This window comes from Amphibalanus amphitrite, unplaced genomic scaffold, assembly GCF_019059575.1.
Source record: "Amphibalanus amphitrite isolate SeventyFive unplaced genomic scaffold, NRLGWU_Aamphi_draft 001888F_arrow, whole genome shotgun sequence".
NCBI lineage: Eukaryota > Metazoa > Arthropoda > Thecostraca > Balanomorpha > Balanidae > Amphibalanus > Amphibalanus amphitrite.
In genome coordinates this window covers 4,400-21,149 of record NW_024883381.1, presented here as the reverse complement: position 1 = coordinate 21,149, position 16,750 = coordinate 4,400, and the positions used below count along the sequence as shown (strand labels likewise).

The following is a 16,750-nucleotide window of genomic DNA, read 5'->3' as shown; positions in this document are numbered from 1 at the left end:
AACAGGTTTCAGCGAGATTGATTCGACGCAGCTGCGTGGTATTTGTATAAAATATTATATCATATACTATTTCCTAACATATTTTGTATTTTATTCCAATATATTTACTTTGAAAACATGCGTATCCTATAATAAAAAAAATTCTCCAAACTATTGCAGGACATATTAAAGTTGAGGAAAAAATCTTCATTCTCGACCAATCAGCTGTGCCCCAGCTGGAGGCCGCATGACCTTCGGTCACAGCGCGCCGCGCGAGGCATTGTTGCCGTCGGGCCGGTGCCTGACGGTCGTGCGCGCGGTGCTGGTCGCTGCTGATCAGTGATTATTTCAGTGAAATCATACTCAGAATTATATCGCTGGACTGCCTGTGAACAAAAACATCGTTTCGGCTATCAGTTGGACTGACCTCGTCGTCAACCTCGGACCTTTCTGGCCGATAACTGACCAGTGATTTTACATCTTATTCCGAATCCGAACGCCAACGGAGTCAGAATGACGATCGTCAGCGTTCTCACCAAGAAGGCCACGGAAAACGACGACGACTACGACCTGCGCGTGCCACTACACGAAGATGCCGACTTTGACGACGGCATCACGTTCCGGGCCAAGCTGATCGGCACGTTGGACATCCCTCGGCCGACCACGCGGCTCGAGATCGTGTCGGCCATGCGCCGGATACGCTACGAGTACAAGGCCCGCTCCATCAAGAAGAAGAAGGTGGAGATCACCGTCTGCACCGACGGCGTCGAGATCATGCGCAAGCTGAAGAAACGCAAGCTGGTCAAGATGACCAAGGACGAGCGCCAGGATCTCATCACGCTGCTCCCGATCCACCGCATCTTCTACGTGTCTCACGACTCGCAGGACATGAAGATCTTCAGCTACATCGCTCGCGACCATCAGTCCAACGTGTTCAAGTGCTCCGTGTTCAAGGCCTCCAAGACGAACACGGCCACTCGCGTGGTGCGCACCATCGGGCAGGCGTTCGACGTCTGCTACAAGCTGCACGGAGACCGTCCGCCGAGTCTGTACAGCTCGTGCGACGACCTGGGTCCGGCGCTGCAGCCGCTGGCCCGGCCGCTGGGTGATGACGGCAGTGACCGGCCGACGGGCCTGATGACCTCTCCGCTGGCCGACCCGCTGGGATCGGCGCTGACCCTGCCCGAAGCCGGCGCGCCGCTCTCGCGACACCACGAGTGGCAGCTGATGAAGGAACAGCTGGAGCAGCAGCAATCGCTCACCCGGGAGGCACTGGAACAGGTCAGTTACCTACCTGACGACACGCGCCCGGCCCCGAGCGGGACTGTCCGATCAACATACCTCTGTTTTTGTGTGTGTCCTTCCATTTATTCCCTTCAGTCACCCATTCATTTGTCATTCATTCTTTTGGTCATTTACGTCAACTTAGGTCATTTAAGGAAGTATATTCCCTCACTTCTCTCCTCGCCATTATCAAACTCCGTGCTGGGGCTGCTCAAGCAATGTCGTGTGGCTTTTGTCATCTCGAGATAGCCTCAACGCTGCACCGGTGGCTATCCGAAAAGTCCTCATCTTAGGGGGGCATCGGATGACCGCTATGTGCGGCCGTATGCCCCAAATCCCAGCTCGCTATCCGTACCCTCTAGATCCCGGAGCTCCTTCGAAAGTTCGACAGTAAACTTGAACTCCGATTTCAGGATTCGGTAGTGTTCGGTGGTCCGTTTACCCCGTTATACACGGTCCAACACAGGGTATACCCGTGCTTGGTCGGGGCTGTATGTATTGTTTCGTGACCCAGGACTGCTTCACGATTCTTTCTCTGTTCCGTGACATTTGTGGGATCACACCTGACGTGCCTGTAGAGCTGGTTTGTTGATCTTTCCAGCTTAAGAGGATCTTTCTTCCCATACGTCCTTGTAGCTTATTGTAGGTATTGGTAATCACGCGGGCCTTGCGAATAGAACAAGTTTCCCTCTCTGGGACCATAGGTATCTTTTAGTACCTACTACCAATGTAATCCGGGCTGTGATTGAAGTTCTTTTGGCGCTTCGTGGGACAGCCGACAGGATACGCGCTATTACACATGTTCCAACCATCAGGAGAGAGTTGCGCTATGGTAGTTCGTAATTGCCGACCAGCGTTTTTTGAACGGTGAAATCAGACAGTAGAAATCAGACAGTGTTATGGTGTAGCGACGTTGTGAATTTTTGCCTATTTGGGGTACCCGAACTATTTGATGCCGTGGTTAAGTGGGTACCTACGAACTAACTAAATAGATAAGGCACTAAAATGAATGGTTTCGGCTTTCTTCCTTGGGTCATTTGCTAGGTCGGCAGTCGGCGGAAGTTGAGCGTACCTACCTGACCATTTGTGACGACTAACGTCTAGACTAATGCGACAGGTATGCTGTTGGCGCACCTGAGTCATGTTTTCCATGCCTTGACGAACTTGACTAACAGCAAGTACCTATGACTAATAGTGACATTTGCGCTGCATGTCCATTCATCCTTCGACGATGCAACATTCCGAGTATGCGACATTGCATTTTCATTAGACGATAGCCTTTTTAGCTCACTTACTCCTTACCTACCTGGGCGACATTCTCTTCAGTTGTTCTTTATCGCTCGCCACAGGTATTCGCACCGCGCTACTGATCGATGACGGTTCACAAAGGGCAGGCCGGACCCACTTTCCTCCCCGGCCGGACCCTGTGACCAGCGATATGACCCGCCTACCGTCGTTCTGTCGTGCTATTGCAAAATTCGCTCGCCTCCAGATCAGCCTGTATGTATACAGCTGAATACGAAAGGAGGTACGGCGTGCCCTCAGTACTGGTGTCCGCCACTTTCTCGGCTGTAGCTCGTATCGCACGGACCTGGTCAGGCCGGCTTTCACAGCTCATTAATTGAGACTCAGTGTTTTTTTTTTTCGTGCACGAACAAAGTCGCTATTCAGTGTGAGAAACCCACCATTCCCATCAGATCGGTGGCGCATGTGAAATCGCTTTCGGTTGTGGGCCAAAAGAAGCACGTTTCATGCATTTACACTCAGCTGGAGTAACTTCGATATCTGTGAGAACAGGCAGTAGTTGTGGAGCAACTTTGATTGAATAACTCTTTAGTTTGTGGTTGCAGTTCTCTTCTCGTTGATCACCTACCTACTTTGGCCATTTGCTTTGTTCGCTGAAGATCGCGTTACGATCCTCAGAAGTCATTACCTCGAGCAGATCAGAAACTCCGGTTGTTTTCCACATGTCTGCCACTACCTCAATGAGTAATTTACTTCCGACTGCAGCGGCCCGTGATTTCTGTCACGCACGCGCGCTCGTGCGCTGACTAACTGCGTCTGACCCTGTGCGGACGGAGAGTGAATGCGGGGCCGTGCACGCGATTCGCTCGCAGCGCGGCCGCCGCCCCCGCCGCCGCAGCCGTCTTGGAGCTGGCTGGCGGGGGCGGCGCGGTGAGTCACCGCCCCCGCCTCCGCCCGCAGCTCGGTGGCAGCTCTGTCCAAACCGGTGGGGTGGGCTAAGCGGCAAGCGCGGCCTTGCTTGGTAGGTCATCTCGCTAGGATTCTCGCTACGACCGGCGAGCTTCCCCGAAAATCCCGATCCGCTTGAGGCTCAGCGTGGGATTAGTTTGATCTCATTCAAGGTACACGCGCACGTGGCCTGCCCCGAGCTCACTCGGGATGTTGCTCGGAACATGCTCAGCTCGTTCACGGCTCGTTCTTATCTCGCTCGAAGTTCGTGCAGAGACAGAGCTTGATCAGGTTCCGCTCGTTGCTCGCTCGTAGTTTGATCAGAGCTTACTCGGAGCACACTCATGACTCAGAGCTAGCTCAGGGTTCGTTCTCGGGGCGACTGACCGGTGTTTCAGGTCGGTTATCGACCCGCTGTTTGGCGCTGACCCCGCGCGATCAGCGCTACCCTCAGCACTCGCCGTCCGCTGACCGCGCTGACCGAGGGCCCTGATCAGCAGGACCGTGTTTTTGAAGCGATGGAGAGGGCAGGTTTCATAATTATTGGCACGATACACGTGGCCGGCACGGGCTCAGACACGTGGCAGGCACGGGGTAGCGAGTTCTGACTCGCGGCGTCCTTCCCGTGGCACCTGGCGGAAATTCCAGGCGTGCTTCGCGACCCCCCCCCCCCCCCTCCCCTCCCCCGCCCCACCCCAGCCTACCTACCCTCCCTGGTCGATGAGATCGACGAAAAAACAAGGTGAAAGTCCATTCACCCGTGTTTTTGGACACCCACATACCTGTCTGATTAATTTACGTAGCTGCATCCATCCCGCATGCATGTCCAGCATAGATAGGGCGAATGTCATTAATGATTGAAGTAGACCGAATCACTTTGCCTTGTTTTCCTTGCTCGTTTTACCGCTGTGTCCGAGCGCACTGACCGTGTTAATTGGTTCTGTCCACCAACCGTCCGCCGCCAAACGGACTCTATTCCTGCCATTGTATCCTATTCACCATGTCCTTGGTCGCCATGGCACCATTGTAGCCGCTCCATTGTCCTGGGTACGGCCCGTTTTGCGTGCGCCGTGACCGGGAATATTGGAGGACCTGACTCGGCGGCGGCGGCGACCTCTGACCTCACGGCTGTGACGTCATCGGCTCATTTCCGGCGCTCTCCGCCCGGGGCCGATCGTTTCCGCCGGGCTCAGGTGAACTCTGTGACTCTGCGATGGGCGGCTGGTGTGGGGAGGTGGTTGGTGCGGCGGTCCCTTCTGGGCTGGGGTGTGGAAAACAACATTCTTTGTGTGGTGTTTTCGAGTACCAGCTGCTCTCTTGCCGCGCCGATGGAATGATGGTCGTCCTGGAACCACCCCTCTGCGGCTCGTTTATCAGAGTGTCGGATAATGGGTTCCATGGAGGCCGCCATTCTGGTCTTTTCACTCTCCCCGCGGCTGGCCGGTGTTCCTCCAGCTGCTCTCAGAACCCGCTGTCTGCCTGTCCGCCCACACCCCTCGCCCTCGCCCTCGCCCTCGCCCTCGCCGGCCCTCCCACTCCACTCCCTCCCTTTCTCTCTGTCCCCGCGTTCCTCAGCGGCTCTCGGCCGTCTGAGCGGCGCCGCTGGTCGGTTATCCGCTTATCGGCACCCCGCGGACTCAGAGTGGCACCTCGGGTCGGCTGGGACACCTTCCTCAGCTGTTCGACCGCGATCCGGGCCGGTCGGACCCGCGATCCAGCGCTGTTGGACGGTGGACCGCGATCCGGGCCGGTTGGACCCGCGATCCAGGCGGGGTGGTCCGCGATCCAGACGGACCGGACTCCGTTCGGACCGGGCGGGACCGGTCGGGCGGCGTTCCAATGTGACGGGCTAGGCCCTTTTTATGGTCGTCCGCGTTGACCCAGGACAGATTTGGGGATTGGGATGTGGCTGTTCTGTGTTTGGTATATCCGGGTAGTGTTATTGAAGGCAGCTACCTACTTGCGAACTGTCATCAACACGCGACTTCGGTCTGTTTGCAAAAGTAAAACACAAATCTAACGAATTGTGATTCTGATTTTACTATCCAGCACAAACCCTCGGTCACGAAGGATGGGACACTTGAGGCAGTGTGACCGGGCTCTCGCATGTTTCTAAATTGTTCGCCGGCATATATTCTACTTTCTAGAACATCCTTGTTTCGATGTTGATTGTTTACATCACAGCTAATGACTGGTGAAGGTAGTTAATGTCACTCCCGTGCTGTCGGCTTGTCTTCTTATCCGCCGGCTTAGGTCGTTCCATTTTGTAAACAACATACCATGGCCGACGGCCGTATTAGCATTTGTTGATCGTCCAGTCTTTATATAACCAACCGTGCTTCACTAGCCGGTTTGCTTCTGTCCGGGTTATTCCGAGTTGATTTCATGTTTCCCGGTATTCCGACGTGAAGCGGCCGGCTGCAAAGTTCACCCGCCACCGGTCTTGTTTTCGGCTTCATGTATTTGTCGATGTTGTTTTGTTTTGTTGGTCGCCGTGATAGTTTGATTGCCGTCCTTATAGCGGCTTATGGTGGTGTTTTTACGTCTGGTTTTATTGTCTGCGACTGCCGCCCGTGTTTTTGACGCTCCACTGTAGATGGAGCGGATCCATCAGCCCATTACCACAGTCCCGCCGGTGCCCTGTTTTTGTTAATTCCCGGCGCCGGGGCTGGGCCGGTGTGTCTGGGGCCAGGACCAATCCGCCCGGCCCCGGCCCGGCCCGGCCCGACCCTAGCCGGCCGCGCAGAGGACACCTGAAGGTCAAAGCTGCCTCCCAAATCTCCAGTCCTTCGACCGCCTGGTGACCGACCGGGCCCGTCAGACTGATGGTCCGACTGACCAGTCTAACCAGGCCGTCAGTCTGGCCTCAGTCAGTCTGGCAGACCGATCAAGTCATTGATCATGCACAGCCGCCAACAGCGGACGTTTCACCTATGCTCAGAGGGGCGTCGCTGCGTGTTTTGTGGCGACAAAGGGTCATGTCCTGTCCTCAATCTCAGGGAGGCCGATTCTGCCGGTAAAACAGTCTCGTCTGTCTGTCGGCATTCGGGTTCGGCTATCACCGGTCGAAGCCGTCCCGGTTTCCGATGGCGGCCATTGTTCGATCGTCTGACAGTCGATCGATTGTCCTGTCTCATCTGATGGCTGTTCGATCGTCTGTCCGAGCTGGTCTGATCTGCTCTGATTCTCTCCCTAGCTCTGGTTTCCGGCGGCTGGGTTCAATCCCCTGCCCGGTGTAGGATGTTATTGTGGCCTGGTCTCCCTGCCGACGGCACCTGGTGTTTGTGAAATCGGACCTGTCAGAACTGATTGACGGCTGACCTGAGCCGCTCCTCTGCTCGTGCTGACCCCTAGCGACCCCTGACGAACTCAGGCGACCCTTCATCGGCCCCTGTCAACCGGTTGAGGGGCTCCGTGTAGCTCATTTAATGCGTTGGGGGCCTCATTCGCAAATGATTCCCCGCATACACTGAATGGTAATCGACGGCAGTTCCATGTCTAGCAATCCCGCATACGTTCATCCCTGCTCGAAGACGCATAATCCGTCACGGTGTAGGGCTGTTAAATATTCGATATATTTGATAAGGAGCACTGGACGCTGCTCAATATGCTAGCATATTGATGCCGATTCCGGTGTTGCCAGCCGGGCCACAGGGATTTATGCCCAGTGTTCGGTGGCTGCTTGCATTTGCACTTGTAGTCAAGTGCCGTTTAATTTGATTCTGCATATCAGCTGATGTGCTGCTTATGAAACGCGGCTATGTACGGTCATGTTTCAATGACCAGGGAGTGGCCTCGGCTGACTACTGTTTGTCAGCCGTCGTGCCACTGACAGACAGACTGACAGACAGACTGTCATGTCGGTAGACGACAAGACACGGACGGGGTGGTTCCCGGCGCTGTTCCGCTTCTTTCCTATCAGCCTATCGCCCCACAATAGACTATAACGGGACCGACCTCTTGGTAAAACTCCTGGTGACCGTAAATCAGCCTCAAAGCGCCAACCAGTCAGGAAAATCAGCATTCGCCGATTTACCTTGCTCGGCAACTATCCATAGCGGCGAACCTTTCTAAATAATCGGCGGCGGCGTCCCTGCACGGTAGCGTTTTTCGCGGCGGTCACTTCCCACGGCTCGATATGGGCCGGTCGTGGCTGGCCTGCGGGGTTTGATGGTGAGGTCACTAGCCCCGTGGGCGGTCTCTGACTCATTTGGGTCCCGTTGAGGTCACAGGTCATGGCTGAGAGGCGTGATTGTAGCGGTTGGGTCCTGTCTGGTCGAGCTGCGGTCCTTGGTCCTGGAGTGGTAACCGGTGGTTGGTGAGCGTCCCCGTTGTCTTGGGCCTCACTGGCTGATCTCAGAGTCCACAAGTGTGCGTTTTACAACGAACTCAGGTGTTCTGTGATTGCCTCCGCGCGTCCTCACATCACCCCCCACGTCCTTTATGACTGTCCCCTGCGTCCTGCCGTCCCTTGCGTCCCTAGGCAGGCGTCCTAAACAGCATTCCCATCTGTGCACGCGCTGCACACGTGTCCACTCGCCACCATCCGGCTAGGTCCGCCACTGGCCGGTTGAGGCGGACATTCAATATCGATCTCTCGCTGTCGGTCTGTGACGACGCCACACGGGCGCAGGGACGCTCCTGCCTACACCACCTGCGCCGCGGGCGACCGGCGCGCGCGAGGCGGCGGCGGCGGCGGCAGCGGTGGCGGTGGGTGAGGCGGGGTCAGGGCCGAGTCGGAGTCCGAGTAGTGGCGCTAGAGTCAGCCGAGTCGGAGTCGGCTGGCGCTAGGGTTGACTCGACGTTGAACTCGCTGTGGGGACTCAGGGTCTGCAGGACGTTCACCGAACTCACCGCGCAGTCTGAGTCACCACCCAGCGAATTTCCGGTGTTCAGTTTCCTCCATACGCCGAGTGGCACGCAGACTCGCGGGGCGGTGTTGACTTGTAATGGCGCAGACCAGTTGTGTGCGTCGGAGCAAACAACGGACGGTGCCAGGGCCCTGTTGTTGTGGAGTTGAACTTAATGCGGCCCACTTAGCTAGTTTCCATGGCGTTGGCAGCTACACAAGTTCCGTAACCTAGTCTGAGCGTTTCATTTTAGTCTGCTTGCACTGCATTAACTACAACACTTGTACAACACTTCTCTAAACCAGACGTCACGAGAGCTCTATCCCGGCCTATCCCACCACCGCGCCGTACCGTGTCGGGACGCGTGTGTCGTGTGTGTAGCGTGCCGTGCCGTCTGATATCCTGTGTGCCGCGCCCCTCCCCTCCCCTCCTCTGTAATGACTGCGCCGGCGGGGTCGTTAGCCGCGCCAATGGTCCAGCCCCGGCGACCTGGCCGGCCGGCCGGGCGTGTGACCTTGTCTGGCGACGGCACAGCCGGCCGGCCGGTGCGCGATGTACGCTTCCCTGTCCGGAGTGCATGGGAGCGGCGGCGGCGGCGGCGGTGGCGGCGCGCCCCGCTTCGCTGGTGTCCCCGACTGCCGCGCCGGTGAGCGTTTCCCGGCCCAGGCCAGCGTCCCCTTCCGTGTCGGTGGTCGGCGTTTGCGTGTGAACGGTAATGAAGCCATGTTGTGGTCGAGTATGTCCTGTGTCTGATGGGTAGGGCGCTGCCCTGTGGGATGGCATGCAGCAGCCTGTGGTATTCAGTCGGTGACCTGACCCGAGAGGCATTGTGAGTCGGTGACCTGACCCATGATGATATTGTGAGCTGCTGACCCAACCTGCGGTGGTATTGTGAGCGCTATTGTGAGTCGGTTATCTGACGGCCCTATGACCCGTGCTTTGTGAGCCGGTGACCTGACCGCGTTCTTCTTTCTTCCTCAGGTGCACCTGCTGCGGGACAAGCTTCAGTCGGAGACCACCGCCCGTCTGGAGGCTCAGTCGCGCACTCACCAGCTGGCCTCGCACAACCGGGCGCTTCTGGCGCACGTGCGCCAGCTGATGGCGCAGCTGCGCGCCGACGACGTGGAACACGAGCTGGACCTGAGCTCCGCCAGCTCGGCGAGCTCCGCCAGTGTCAGCTGCGAGGAGCTGCACCGAGCCGTTTCCTCCAATGGCTCGTCCATCGACGCCGAGCTCTGTATGATGAGCGAGGCCATCGAACAACTCGAGCGGGAGGGCTGGCCGGACGAGGACCGGGAACCGGAGCCAGAGCCTGAACCACAGCCGGAGCCGCAGCTGGTGCGGCGGCCGCCCGTCCTCCAGAGTCCTCTATGAGGACGGGGGGAGGACCGGTCGGAGCGGACGGCCCGACACCAGAGCCTCGCGCAGGCGAGCCTCTCGGCTGTGGGCCGTCCGCCGGGCGCGCTCGCCCGATGCCACTGCCCGGTGAAGCCTGTGTTCATATGATATGCTCGGAGCCGGTGGTGGAGAGCCGGTGGTGGAAAGACTGGCGCTCGCTCAGGACTCGACTCGATGCGCGGTGTTGTAGTGACGTGACGTGACGACGTGACGTGACGTGACGCGGTGTTGTAGTTTAGTGACGTGATGCGCGTGACGCCGGTGGCGCGGCGCCGCGAGATGTGATCGCTGTGGCTGTTGTTCCGACATCGCTCCGCTCGGGACTGGGTAACTGTGTTAACTGTGTGCTGATGTGCGTCCGCGCCGGTGAATATATAATGCATTGTGTGTGTATTAAAGTGGTCCTAACTTGCCGTGCGGAGTGAGCCGTGTATGATATACGTGTAATGTGTAAGGCGCGCTTTGGCTCGCCATACTAACCATGGGATGCGATCCAGCGACCGGTCGGCCGGGCGACCGTCCGGCCGGCCGGCCTGGCTCGGCGGGATGTACAGTGTTGCATACATATCGAGACTATAGAGGCTGAGTGAGCGGAATAAATACATTCGTGATCATCTCCAGGCCAGTTTTGCGCCGCTGCGGGTCGATTTCTGAGGCAGCAGTGACTGGGGTTCGTGGAAAGTCACCGGGCTGGGGGTCACGGATGGGGTAACTGTGCGGGCTTAAGGGGACACAGGGTCGTCCGAGCTGTCAGTGACGGACATTCACTGCGCCTGGTGACAGGCCACAGGTCCGGGAAAAGGAGACGGACGCTCCACGCGATCGGGACGAGCCGGACATGGGGGTTGACAATATGAACTCACTTGCCATTAGTAGTGTGCAGAGTGGTTAAACTTCGGCGACCTTATCAGGTCATTAACTGAGTCGGCATAGGTCCTGGTAGACATACGTGCATGTGATGAGATGCAGCTCGCAGACCGCCCGTCACGCAGGCGCGCTAGACCCGTCATTAGATCCGTCACGCAGGCGTTATGTGACGCGAAATGTCTTTCAATGAATTACATTTTAGGCCTGTGTATGCGGTTGGTATATACAGAGGTCTATGATTAAATAAATAGATAATCTTTTACGCTATTCATTGCGATTCATATGCCTACACAAAACACGCACTGTTTTTTTTTTTTTAATTCTAATGAGTTTGAATGAGAGCTATGAATAATTGAACAATGGAAACTGAGAAGAGTCGTGTCACTTGCAACGGCAGAAAGCGGTGCACACCAAGGTTGTGTAACACCGCCTTTGTTTTTTCAATACATATCTGCAAACTGAGATAAAGCACTGCAGCAAACCTCGTAGTAAAAAATAAACAGACTGATAGCGATCACGGCAGACGGAGCAGCTGCAGAGCCGAGAGACTGGTTTCTGTATGAATCAGACAGAAGACAGACAGGCAAGGTTTATTCTATTTTGGACGCGCGCTTCGTGTAGGGAAAACGGCAAGAGACGCTAACTCGGCCCCAATCCGACTGTCACGATCTATGATGAGGAGTAGAATTCTAGTGTGATACTCCTAGGCTGGAGACTTCCACACGCGGGTAGGTCGCGTGTAAGTGGTTTGCGGGTAAGTTGGCGTTTATCTCGCGTTTAAGTCGGCGGGTAACTTTGCCCGGAGACTTCCATCTGCGGGTAAATAGTTTGTTCGCTAAGTTAGCGAACGAACTTACACGCGAGCCACCCCATGTATTAAGTTCGCGGGTATCTTTTCGGTGGTGCTTTTTTTGGTCCTTAGGGGGTTTTAAAAGTTTATTTCTGTGCAAATTGTATGTGCAAGTGATAGACAATAGTGCAATCATCTAGTTCTGGCTTTTTCAGCCAGTTCGGCCTAGCCGTTCGGCTGCTAAGATTAGACGAATTTGAGGTCACCTTTTCATAGTACTGAGGCCAGTTTTACGAACAGAAAAATAGCCGCCTGGCGGAATTTTTCGCCTAAAGGCCGATTCACATACGGATCGAGAGCGTTAAAGCCCCATCCGCTTACGTGCTTATCGCGTTTACACTCCGTATGTGAAACGGTCTTTAAGCAAAAAATTCCGCCAGGCGGCTATTTTTCTGTTGGTTAAACTGGCCTCTGTGCTTGCTTGTTGAGGGGTTACAAATCACGTATTTCATCACTGCAAGTATCCAGATGTTTTCAACAAGTCATACATGACTAATCAGAGCAATATTTGAGTTGACAGAATTGAGGATGTAGGACTCAAATTTTCAAATACGGAGGTATTAGTCTATTTCCATCGCACCTATCTCCTTGCCACCAGCTGCTATTTCGTAATCTTCGGGATAGTGAGATGGGATTCGTATCGCATCCGAAATAATGTGATCGTCGAGCCAGCCGGCTAGTGTCGGGCCCCTGTCGTCGCACTTCGCGTTACGTGTCAGTGGGGCGAGGACCAGCTCAGTGGAAGCAATACGAGTGTCCGGTCAACAACCATGGACAGGAAGAAGAGGAGCAGAAATTTCAGTAGTAGAGACATGCATTTGTTAGCCGATGTCATGAAGACTGAAGTAAAAGTCATCGAAAATAAGCGACACGATGGAAGGAGTAATGAAGAACGAAAACGGTCTTGGAAGAACATTGTTACAGCCTGTAATGCAAGGTCAGAAGAAAAATGGGACTAGAAACAGCTGACACAGCTCTGGAGAGATATGAAAAGGACGGCCAAAAAGAACCATTAGCGGTTTGAACGGCAGCAAATGGGCACTGGTGGTGGACCGGATCCTGCGCCGTTGGAACGTCAGCCACCCCCGCGACACGCACATATTAAACTGATCACTCGGTGATAATCGTCCTTTGTGTGGCATTGAACTGGACACCGACGACGCCTCACCGGTGAAGTGACGGGGCGGGGGTGAGGACGGGGGGTGACGGAGACGAAACGACGAGGGCAGACGAGTAATCTGAGATACGGCTGTTGCAAGATCATGCAGTAGACTGGCGGTCGGCCATACAGAGTGAAATAACACAAGGCGATTAGCATTATTGATGCTGATTGGCACGGCTTCAAACGTTGTTCTTAATGTATCACCACATCCCATTTTTACGGCTGTACTCATTGCATGTGTAAAAACGCTGATTGGGGGCCACCGGTCCCATAAATAACGGAATTACGCACTTGTTCATTGGACCAGCTGATCGCCGCATCCCGATCAGCTGATCGGGAAGCCCTTTAAACTGGCATGTAAGTCGGCATTTCAATATTTACACGCGTGTAGCTACCCACCAGTTAACCGCGGATGGAAGTCCCCGGGTAAAAGTTCGTGGGCAGCTACACGCGTGTAAGGAAGTTAACCACCAAAATAAACGCGAGTTAACCGCAAACTGGAAGTCTCCAGCCTTAGTGGCTTATGAGTTATGACTACGTGCAGAATGGATATTAGCGAATACGAATAAGGAAAAGCTTCTTGCGTGGATAAGTTACTGGTAAACTCGGGTCAGCTGCAACTTGCAAGAGGACCCGAGGCATCGCTATATCGTTCTTTCTTTGAGATACTGCAGGTGATATTACCTACAGAGGTTATAAGAACCTTTATACGAATGCATCATAAAGCCCCACTGAGCATTAGGTTAACCCGCGCCCCGTAGGGGGGGGGGGCCGAAACGGCCCCTCCCTGTCCTTTTCGGTCGATATCTCCTAAACCGCTTCAGATATCGTCACCAAACTTTCAGGACCCCTCCGGGCATCAATTTTACACATTGTGACCAAAAATTTTTCCAGAGGCTATGATAGGTTGGCCACAAATGACGTCAGAATGACGTCATGTTCTGTCATTTTCGACCGAAAAAAGACCTTCGCGAGAAGACCTGTCAGGCCTACAGCTTTGAAGATACAGAAAAATGATCTAGACATAAAAGGTGTAGAATTGACAGGGCTACAAAACTGCCATCTCGGATTTTTGAAATTTTTGAGTTTTGAACCCCAAAAATCAAAAAAACATTTTTTTGGATATATTAGCCGAAAAATCCAAAAAGTTTTTTGAGTTTCAAAAAAACCGGAATATATGTGATAGTACCTACCGTCTTCTATCTACTTACCGAATTTCAGATCGATACCTCGTTTTTTGGCCAAGTTATAGCGAAAAAACTGTTCAAAATTGATGACGTCAAATTTTCAAACTCAATTTTTGGCAGTTCTAGACCTCGTAGAGCAAAACAAAGACCACCATTAGACTCCCCGTGACGAGCTGCATCGAATCGATACCCATTTTATGCAAAAATATCAACTTTGAAATTTGACCTTATTTGACCTGACCTTGACCTGACCTCCACCAAAACGTGACCTAGGCTGGCCCCAAAGGCTGCCTAACCCACATAATCGCATTTGTCATGTAAAATGGACCATAAAACATGTATCACACGACACTTTCATATTGTGACCGCGGTGACCTGACCTCGCTGTGACCTGACCTGGTATCAGTGACCTCAGATAGCAAAGTATGTGTTTGACGAACAATGTACCATCGATGGTTTTCAATAAATTACCAATTAACTCGATTTCACAACACATTTCTTGAAATGCCTGTGAACGGTGAAAATCCGACCTTTGACCTGACCTGTGACGTCATCGGTTTGACCTAGGTCAATCAAATTTGGTCACAAGGTAGTTCCCGGGTGGGGCTATCGAACGCCGTTTGAATTTTGAAAATCGGCCGGTAACTTTCCGAGATCTTAGGGGGGGGCCGAAACGGCCCCCCCCTACGGGTGGTAGGGTCCGCCGGTAGCCCTACGGGGCGCGGGTGCTCGCCGTGACCCAGAATTAGGCAGACGTAATGAGTGACTTTATCTATTAATCTCATTACGCATTCGATATTGCAGTATCATTGACCAATAGTTTCCAGAAACAGCATCGAATGCTATAAATGCTGTAGAGTTTGGCTTTTATTGTGCTGTCTAGGTTGAAGATAACACATCAGTCGAGCAGTAATGCACAATAGGCATATACCTATTCATTATTGCGTAATATCACGGGCGACCTTGTAAGCACAGTAGCCTGATATCAAGGTATAAATCTGTCACTCTCTGGGAAACAGAAAAAAAAGATGATAGAGTGCTTTTCTTAATAGAAAAATATAACAATGAAGAGTAGTATTGGGATGAACAAATACTTACGAAAAACATATGCATTCATTATGAAGAGCAGTTATAGAAAGTTTTTTATCCTTCCGGTGCGCTCATTTGACTCAAACGACTTCGGTTAAGTTTCATAAGACCTTTTAGAAAGCTATGGCGAAAGCGATAATATAACTTTTATGTTTTACGCAGAGCTCCTAGCCTAAAAACAAGTAGCAAGCAAGTAATCAGGAATTTTGATAGCCGTTTTACGTCTCGCGCCGTGTGATCGGTCTCTTGAGAAGAGTCGTTCGACTTGTTTTGCTTATACATATTCTGCGGACGAGGTCAGGCAAGATTGGAGCCAGATTGGACAGAGTGTGTGTGTGAGAGAGAGAGAGAGAGAGAGAGAGAGAGAGAGAGAGAGAGAGAGAGAGAGAGAGAGAGAGAGAGAGAGAGAGAGAGAGAGAGAGAGAGAGGAGAAAGGGGCTAGCACTGAGGACAGAGGGCCGGGGACGGGTCTCAGCTATCGCATCCAATCAGACTTCAGAGTCTGATTGAGCTACTTTCGAGCATTGTATCGGGTATGGGTCAGAACTGAATATGTTGAACCGGTCTCGTAGACAGAATATCTAGCGGTCGGCCCACAGTGCTAAGCCAAATACCTGACACATGTAGGTATCTCTACACAAGGAAGTACCTACTACCTAGTACCTACGTTGCTAAATGGTTAAATGTTACCTCTCGGAGAAAAAACAGAAAGCCCTTTGCAAATACCTAAACGTCCTGGGGTCAATAGCCTGACTGCCATGGGTAGAAGGCTCAGTTGGTTCGCTTTTGAAAAATAAACGGTCAATATGTAACGTTAAAACAAGGCTTGCAGTTCACCCTAATTCCACTATGTGAGAGAAAGTCAACAGCTCGTTGACAATGTGACGCACTACCCGAGTGTGGCGTTCCAAATAGCAGTCAGCACCCATGTCGCGGGACCAGCCAACCATCCATATCAGGATGCCGAACCGGCCAGTGGCACCCGCCTGTCGACGCTGGCCTTGAGAAGTCACCAAGGTCAGATCGACGCACACGATTTCGAAACGCCAGCATTTTGAGGGTGCCGTAGGACCACTAGAGGCAGCACGCAGAAATAAATTGTTAAATTGCTATGTTTTCCTAGGTGTGGTGATTTGCAGCAATCGTCATTTAATTATTCCTAGAGAGCTTCCATGAATCACTGTCATTCGCAAGAACACATTGATTCATAGGAAACTTCAGGATCTCTATTTTCCATTGTGCCGTGGTTTAGCAAAATAATAGACGTTGGTCGTCACTTACTTGAAGTCATATGCATTTGCACAATGCAATGTGTGTAAATCAGAATTTACAAGACATGGAGAAACATGGCTAAAAGTTCGATGGACGAGGGAACAAACGGGGAAAATCGGAACATAAAAAATAAGGGCCAAATTAAATAGCAAATGTGCAGGCACTGTAAGATCAACCGTTAAAACAACCAAAGCAGCAAATGATGGAGCCAACATTGACGAACTTGACAGCAAACAAGATTAACGAATGAATAAGTTAGTGAGTGAATGAGTGAATGAATGAATGAATGAATGAATGAATGAATGAATGAATGAATGAATGAATGAATGAATGAATGAATGAATGAATGAATGAATGAATGAATGAATGAATGAATGAATGAATGAATGAATGAATGAATGAGAAAACGCCTTATTCCAAGTCATCAAAACGTGAAATCCGTCCCGGGGCCATTGGTTGGCGGAAGGAGGCAATATAACGAAATTGCTTCATTGGTTTTCATTCGCAGTCCATTGCCACAAGTCGTCAAAAAATAACTTATCATTTTTCGTACTCGCTTTCATAGACACAATGTAGACACTCATATACTCTCATAAACTCGCAATGTGCTGAAAAATCG

At 52.6% G+C, this 16,750-nt stretch overlaps 1 protein-coding gene across 1 annotated transcript; it reads left to right on the top strand.

Moving 5' to 3' along the window:
* The first annotated feature begins 202 nt into the window (after window positions 1-202).
* On the top strand, window positions 203-10,320 carry LOC122375655 (carboxyl-terminal PDZ ligand of neuronal nitric oxide synthase protein-like). Its single transcript, XM_043355130.1, has 2 exons — window positions 203-1,260; window positions 9,288-10,320. The coding sequence occupies exons 1-2, from the start codon at window positions 493-495 to the stop codon at window positions 9,678-9,680; spliced, it is 1,161 nt and encodes a 386-aa protein (XP_043211065.1). The 5' UTR covers window positions 203-492; the 3' UTR covers window positions 9,681-10,320.
* The last annotated feature ends 6,430 nt before the right edge of the window (window positions 10,321-16,750 follow it).

What these genes read in the sequence shown, in the direction of transcription:
- LOC122375655 (XM_043355130.1), top strand. Translation starts at nt 493, where the DNA reads ATGACGATCGTCAGCGTTCTCACCAAGAAGGCCACGGAAAACGACGAC. An exon ending in CCCGGGAGGCACTGGAACAG is followed by an intron (nt 1,261 to 9,287) that starts GTCAGTTACCTA and finishes TTTCTTCCTCAG; the next exon opens with GTGCACCTGCTGCGGGACAA.